The sequence below is a fragment of the Zosterops lateralis genome, assembly GCF_965231275.1.
Source record: "Zosterops lateralis genome assembly, chromosome: 29".
Lineage (NCBI taxonomy): Eukaryota > Metazoa > Chordata > Aves > Passeriformes > Zosteropidae > Zosterops > Zosterops lateralis.
Genome location: NC_139789.1, coordinates 2297114 through 2303614, shown reverse-complemented (window position 1 = coordinate 2303614; position 6501 = coordinate 2297114). Strand labels below are relative to the sequence as shown.

General features: G+C 62.7%; 2 protein-coding genes across 2 annotated transcripts; one reads left to right on the top strand and one right to left on the bottom strand.

Annotated features, from left to right (window-relative positions):
- The first annotated feature begins 19 nt into the window (after nucleotides 1-19).
- Nucleotides 20-1922, top strand: IFI30 (IFI30 lysosomal thiol reductase). Its single transcript, XM_083880070.1, has 7 exons — nucleotides 20-158; nucleotides 843-1022; nucleotides 1102-1176; nucleotides 1251-1346; nucleotides 1424-1576; nucleotides 1657-1725; nucleotides 1809-1922. The coding sequence occupies exons 1-7, from the start codon at nucleotides 27-29 to the stop codon at nucleotides 1872-1874; spliced, it is 771 nt and encodes a 256-aa protein (XP_083736196.1). The 5' UTR covers nucleotides 20-26; the 3' UTR covers nucleotides 1875-1922.
- Nucleotides 1923-3056: 1134 nt separating this feature from the next.
- On the bottom strand, nucleotides 3057-5457 carry LOC310920309 (la-related protein 6-like). Its single transcript, XM_083880183.1, has 4 exons — nucleotides 5418-5457; nucleotides 5130-5306; nucleotides 4696-4894; nucleotides 3057-4278 (listed from the first exon to the last, which is right to left on the bottom strand). Exons 2-4 carry the CDS (start codon nucleotides 5294-5296, stop codon nucleotides 3370-3372), a joined length of 1275 nt encoding a protein of 424 aa, XP_083736309.1. The 5' UTR covers nucleotides 5297-5306; nucleotides 5418-5457; the 3' UTR covers nucleotides 3057-3369.
- Between the last annotated feature and the right edge of the window lie 1044 nt (nucleotides 5458-6501).

Below are 6501 nucleotides of genomic sequence, written 5' to 3'. Positions count from 1 at the left end.
CGTTTCCGCGTCACCCCGGTGTCCTCATGGCCCCCGCGGTGCCGCTGGCTGTGCTGGCGCTGGTGGCCCTGGTGGCCCCGGGGCTCGGCGCGGCCCCCGGCTGTGATCACCCTGCCCACCGCTGGTGCAGCTCCCCGGACGTCGCTGCCGCTTGCCAGGTCAGAGCCGCTGCCGCTGCCGGGGCTGGGGACAAGGGCAGGGTCACCTGGCACGCGGGGTCACCTCCCGCCTGCCCGGGACAGGGACGAGGGAGCGGGGACGGGGCTGGGGCAGCGCCTGGCCGCGGTGCCTGGGGCGAGTGGCAGCTGTGAGCATGGCTGGGGCTCAGGCTGTCACATCCACAGGGATGCTCAGAGCCTCCGGTGCCACAGGGCCCTGTGGCATTCCCCAGCATCCCCGCGGAATGCTGTGGTCCATGCGGACCCTGACCGCGGCCCCTGCCCAGCCGCCGCTGGCACTTCTGCTTTTTAAGTGTCAAACCGCTCTCGGCTGATCCTGCCCCAAGGGGACCCGGGGGTGACAGCGCCCTGTGAGCCCCGGGGGCTGCAGCTTCCCCCGGCAGTGGGTGCTGGGCCATACCCCCACTCATGTTCTGGTCTAAATTTGTTTTCCACTGAAATATTTTGGGGAAGTTCTGGTGGAAAGCCCCGGCGTTGGGTGCCAGCCACGCACAGGATCCTGTGGCAGCAAAAACCTCCCGGCCACTCTCACTTCCCTCTAGCCCTGCACATCCTCATCCCCTTTTTTCCTGCATCCCCGGAGCTTTGCCCCATCCCTACAGATCCTGGGATGGGGGCTGCAGCCACATCCCCCCGTGCAGCCCGGATCCTTGCCGTGTGCAGGTGCAGGGCCGCTGTCCCAGCCTCCCGAGCCCCGCGGCCGCTCCCGTGGAGCTCAGTCTGTACTACGAGAGCCTGTGCCCGGCCTGCCGCCAGTTCCTGGTCTTGAAGCTCTTCCCCACCTGGCTGCTGCTGCCCGAGGAGATGTTGAGCATCACCCTGGTGCCCTACGGCAACGCCCAGGTAGGAGGGGCCCCTCCCGGCGCCGCGGGCTCTGTCTCTGTCTCTGTCCCGGCCCCGCTCACACCGGTTGGTCCCGCAGGAGAGGAACGTCAGCGGGAAGTTGGACTTCGAGTGCCAGCACGGCCCCGAGGAATGTTTGGGCAACATGATGGAGGTGACGGTCCCCGTTCCCACGAGGCTGGCCCGGGGGGGTCCCGCAGCCCCTCACCCCCCGCCCTGTCCCCGTAGGCCTGTCTGATGAACGAGGCCAAGAACTTCAGCACCTACTTCCCCGTCATCTTCTGCCTGGAGTCGGGCACCTCTGTCACCAAGAACCTGGAGGCTGTATGTCCCCTCCCTGCCCCTTGTGCCCCACCCTGGGGGACACCCCTGTCCCCCTGACCTCCCCCTGTGCCCGGCAGTGCCTGCAGATCTACGCCCCGGAGGTGGACAGTGGCCGCATCGCCGCCTGCGTGCAGGGGGACACCGGGGTGGCCCTGATGCACCACAACGCCCAAGTGACCCAGGCACTGGACCCCCCGCACCAGTACGTGCCCTGGATCACCGTCAATGGGGTATGGCAGGGGACAGCAGGGGGCCAGTGGGGCTGGGACACCCTGGGGACCCCCCTGACCGGCCCCCTGTCCCCCCACAGAAACACACAGATGAGCTGCAGGCACAGGCAGAGGCCTCGCTGCTGGGGCTGGTTTGCCACCTCTACCAGGTAGGACAAGGCTCTGGGGGGACAACAGGACTTGGGGACACGTCCCCATCCCTGCTGGGGCTCTCATGGCTGTGCTCTGGCAGGGGGAGAAGCCTGAAGTCTGTGGGAGCTCCACGGCCCCGAAGTTCCCGGCTGGCTGCAGGCGCTGAGGGATGTTGGAGGAGGAGAGAGAGCACAATAAAAAAGATATTTTTGTTGAAAACCACCAGGAGCTGGAGTGCTGTGGTGGGAGGAGCAGGGAGAGGGTGATTTTGCCCTGCCACAGTGGGAAGGGGAGAGGGGCTGGGCACTGGGGCTGCCCTCCAGACTCTGATCCAGAAGTTCACAAAGAAGCCCCTTGAAGATTCTCAGGGAACTCTGCTGAGCAGCAGAACATTTCCTCTAAGTCTTGGGAAGCAGCTCTGATGTCCAACTTTCTCTGCAATCATGTCAACCTCCCACTGACAGCATTAAACTCAAGCATTTCAGGAGCACTGGGGCCAAGGCCATCCCAGTTCCCACCAGTCTTTCACTATTCCCAACCAGCAGGTTTAGGATGGCATCTTCCCTGGTGGCTCCAGGAGCACTTGTGACAAGAAATTATCTCCAGTAGACTTTAGAAATTTCCCAGACCTGCTTGCCCCAGCAAGAGGCTGTTCCCAGCTGGGGTCTGGGAAATTCACCACAAGGACAAGGAATTCCTGATCCAGAGAATCCTCCTCACTACCTGTAGGACAACTCCTCAGTGCCCAGGTCATGTCTGGGTGATGGGCACCAGAACCCACACCTGCTTTGTTCTCCATCCCCCCCCATCCTCAGGCAGAGGCTCCCAGCTGCAGGGACTGCCCTCAATCCCCTCCTCACACAAGAGGTGAGCCCATCCCCTCCCCAGCCCTGCCCACCTGAATCCTCCACTCCAGCACTGCAGGTGGGGCTGATCCCATCCCATCCCAGCTCTGGGTATAGACCGAGGGCACCAAGAGCCACCTGCAGCCTCCCTTAACCCTTTCCCAGAGGAGCTGGGGAGGCTGTGGGAGCAGGAGGGACACAGAAAGCCCCCACATTCCATCCAGAGAGATGCCAGAGAGCCTTGAGCAGCCAAAGGCCAGGAGGCTTTGCCACCACAGGCGTCACTATTATCTCCATCAGGCTCAGCCAACCTGGGCCGCCTGTCCTGGGCACCCCCCTCAGTGTCCCCAGCACCCCAAGGACACCAGGGGAAGAAGCTGCAGGCAGGCAGGGACCCTCCTTCCCTTGTCTGGCTGCACCTCAGGCAGCAGCAAGACCTGGGTAGATGAGGGAAAAAATCCAATTTTTTTTTTTTTTTTTTTGGGGGGGGGGGGATTAAAATAAAAATCACAGCGTCACACCAGAGAGTGCCTGGAAACTTCATCTCTCTTTATTGTCCATTTCTCATCCAAAACTTGGACGCCAAGCCCAGCTCTGGGCTCTGAGCAAGCACAGCCCCACCGGCACGGGCACAGCACGGCACAGCTCCTGCTGCTGCTCAGCCTCTGCCTCGAGCGTCGTCCTTGCCCCTAAACTTCTGTCCCCTGGATCAGCTGCACCGCCACTGCCCACAGCTCGCAGGGCCATAGAAAACTCTTCCGCTCGAGAGAAGAAGGGAAAAGAAACAAAACCATAAATCCTGAATGTGAAGGAGTCTCAGCGCCGGAGGACGAGTTCTCCTCTGCCGAAGCCTTTGGTGCCCTCGGGGCCGCGGGGCGGGCGCAGGGCCGTGTCCCACAGGCCGAGGGGCTCGGAGCCCCATTGCCCCCATTGCCCCCATTGCAGGGCGGTGCCGGGAGCGGGGCAGAGGCCGCTGCCGCCCCAGGGCGTCCAGGAGCCCGCGGCGCCCCCCCGGCGGCTCTCGGCGCCCGCCCCGAGCGGGGGGAAGCCCTCGCTGGGCAGGAACGAGCCGGGGAAGGCGTTGGGATTTCCAGCCGGGAAGTCGCCGCCGGGCCAGGCGGGGGCCGCCACCAGGTCCTGGTTCAGGAGGAGGGACAGCGACCCCGAGGCGTCATCGGGCTCCGGGGAGCTGCCGGGCAGGGAATCCTCCAGGCTGCCGGGGAAGGGCAGGGCCGGCGGCGGCACCTTCCAGCCCGCCCGCTCCTCCCCGCCTTTCTTCTTGCCGCCCTTCCCGCAGAGCCGGACCACCCTGATGCTGTGCCAGTCGCGGTGCCCGAGGCTCTCGAAGGCCCTGCGGGCGCTCTCCAGGCTCTCGTACTCCACCAGGGCACAGCAGCGGCTCAGCAGCTCGGGGAACCTCGAGGAGTATTTGCGCACGTCCGAGGGCAGCTTGCGGCCCGGCCGCAGGAGGCGGATGGAGACGATGGCCCCGAAGGGGCTGAACATCCTCGTGATGGTCTCCAGGAAGTTTTTCTGCAGCGGCAGGTCCTGCTCCCGCGGCTGCAGCTCCCAGGCCAGCAGCAGTTTGCTGGGGGGGACGCTCAGCAGGTGCTCGGGGATGGGGAGCCGCCGCCTCACTTTGGTGCCTTCTTTGTTCACCTCCAGCAGCGCCGAGAACTTGAGGGCGTAGAGGGTGAGGCGCCAGTCCCGGGTCAGGTATTTCACCTGGGCAGAGAGGGTGGAGTCGCCATCAGCACCCCCAGGCAGGGACAACCCTAAACCCACCCTCCAGCAGGCTGTGACCCCAATCCAATATCCCCTACTGCCATCTCCCCCTTCTGCCTGAGCAGCTTTGGGATCTGCAGGCAGCCCCCTGTGTCCCCAAAGCTCCAGCAGGAAGCCACAACTTCCCCCTAAGCCTCACCACCAGCACTGCCCTGGGTTTTTTTGGTTAAGGAGTGATCATCTCCAAAGCAGTTCGGGGAAGTGGGGTAGAAGAAGTGAATCCAGCTCCTGGGGGTGTTTTGGGGAGTGTTCACTGCTCCCCCAGCCCCCCTCCCTGGGAGCAGAGCTGCTGCAGGGTTTGGAGGGCAGAGATCACCAGGACTCAGCCCGGAGCACCCCTGCACACCCAGGACTCACCTTCTTGAAGGATGTCAGCAGTTTGATGCTGACAAAGCCCATCTTGTTCTTCTGCACGTGTTTGAGGAGGAAGGCGTCCCTGGCCAGGTTCTCGTCCGACAGGTAGAACTCCACCTGGGCCACGATCCTGCGCACCAGCTGCGGGTCCGGGGCCGGGCAGCTGCAGTCCAGCAGAGCCACCCCCAGCTCACAGGAGCTCCTGTGGGGACACACAGGGCTGAGCTGCTGCCCAGGCCTGTGGTGGGACAGCAGAGACACACGGGGACACAGGGCTGCCCCCAGCCTTGCCCTGGGCACAGGGAACAGCTCCAGCCTGTGCCTCGTGAGCCTCCCCAGGGAGCCAGGCTGAAACAGGCACATCCCAGGCAAGGGACGTGTCCCCAGGAAAGGGACAAACACACACAAGGAGCAGGGCTCAGCCCCTCCCCACCTACCCACTGTAGCTGTCCATGATGTCCTCCTGGCCGAGCAGGGCGAGGGAGCAGCTCCACGGGGGAGAGAGAGGCTGTGCCAGGAGGGAATTCCTTGGAACAGGAGCTGGAGTGCTGCAGCTGGGCTGGGAATTGAGCCTCAAGGCCACTGCAGAGCCATGTGAAGACATTGTCCTTCACCTGGGATGTGACACAGGAGGACAGCGCTGGGACAGAGCCCTGCTCTGGGCTGCAGCCCCCAAACCCAACCCGGGGCAGGGGCACTGCAGGAGGTGATTGTTGTGTCCTTACCTGCTTGTAGCACTGGAAGGGTGGAAGTTCTAAGTTCTAGCAGTACATCCCAGACACCCTGAAGGCAGCAACTCCCAAATTCCCCTCAGCTCCAAACTAAGGCTCCCAAAACACAAAGGCAAAAAAAAAAAAAAAAAAGAAAAAAAAAAAAAAAAGGAAAAAGAAAGAAAGAGAGAGAAAGCCCCTGGGGTGAGGGGGGGTGGGTTTATAAACACAGCCTGAAGGAACTGCAGGGGTGGTTGTGGACCTGCCCCCAGACTGCCTGCTCCAGGTGAAACCTGTTTGTGGTTAAACTGCCACAGCTGAGCCCTGGGACGAGTCAGGCACCTCCTGCTTAGGCTGCAGAGCCAGGCCAGGGACCAGGCAGGGCAGGGCAGCAGAACCTGTCCCCTCTGGTACCCAGGGGGTGTGAATTGCAGCCATGAGGCCTCTCAGTCTGTGCCTCGGTGTCCTCAGTGTGCAGGGACAGTGACAGTGACAGCCACATGGAGGGGAGGGAACCTTCTGTCCAGGGAATCCTTTGGGCTCTCAGGGCTGCCAGAGCAGCAGGGAAAGGCCCTGCTCCCTGCAGAAACATCCCCCAGGAAAGGCCAGGAAGGGAGCAGGGATGGTGTGAAGCCCAGGGCAGGGCAGGGGAACAGGAGGGCCCCTGGCTTCAGGAGAAGGGTCTGGAGTGGAACATCCCATGGGATGAGCCCTGTGTGGGGCAGCAGTGGGAAGGTGAGGGCACAGAGGGCTGGGGACAGGGGCTGGGGCAGGCAGGGGGTGACACTGGGCTGGGGACAGTGCCAGGGCAGGGGGGCTGTGGAGCTGGGTGGAAACTGGAGCTGCCCCTGGAAGGGCTGATCTGGGAGCCTCCCTGAGCCTCTCCTGCCACTCCAGGGCCTTGGCTGATGTTCCTGTGGCCACATGGACAGACCAAGGGCTCCACTGGCACAAGAGAAGATGCTGTTTGAGACCAAGTGATGGGAGAATTTGCAAGTAAACAACAGAATTGGCTCTGGCTCCTGTTTTCAAATCTGTATTTTTGTGTTTATTCATTTTGAGAACTTCATCTCATTTCTCTTTACAAGTCCCCTGTCCC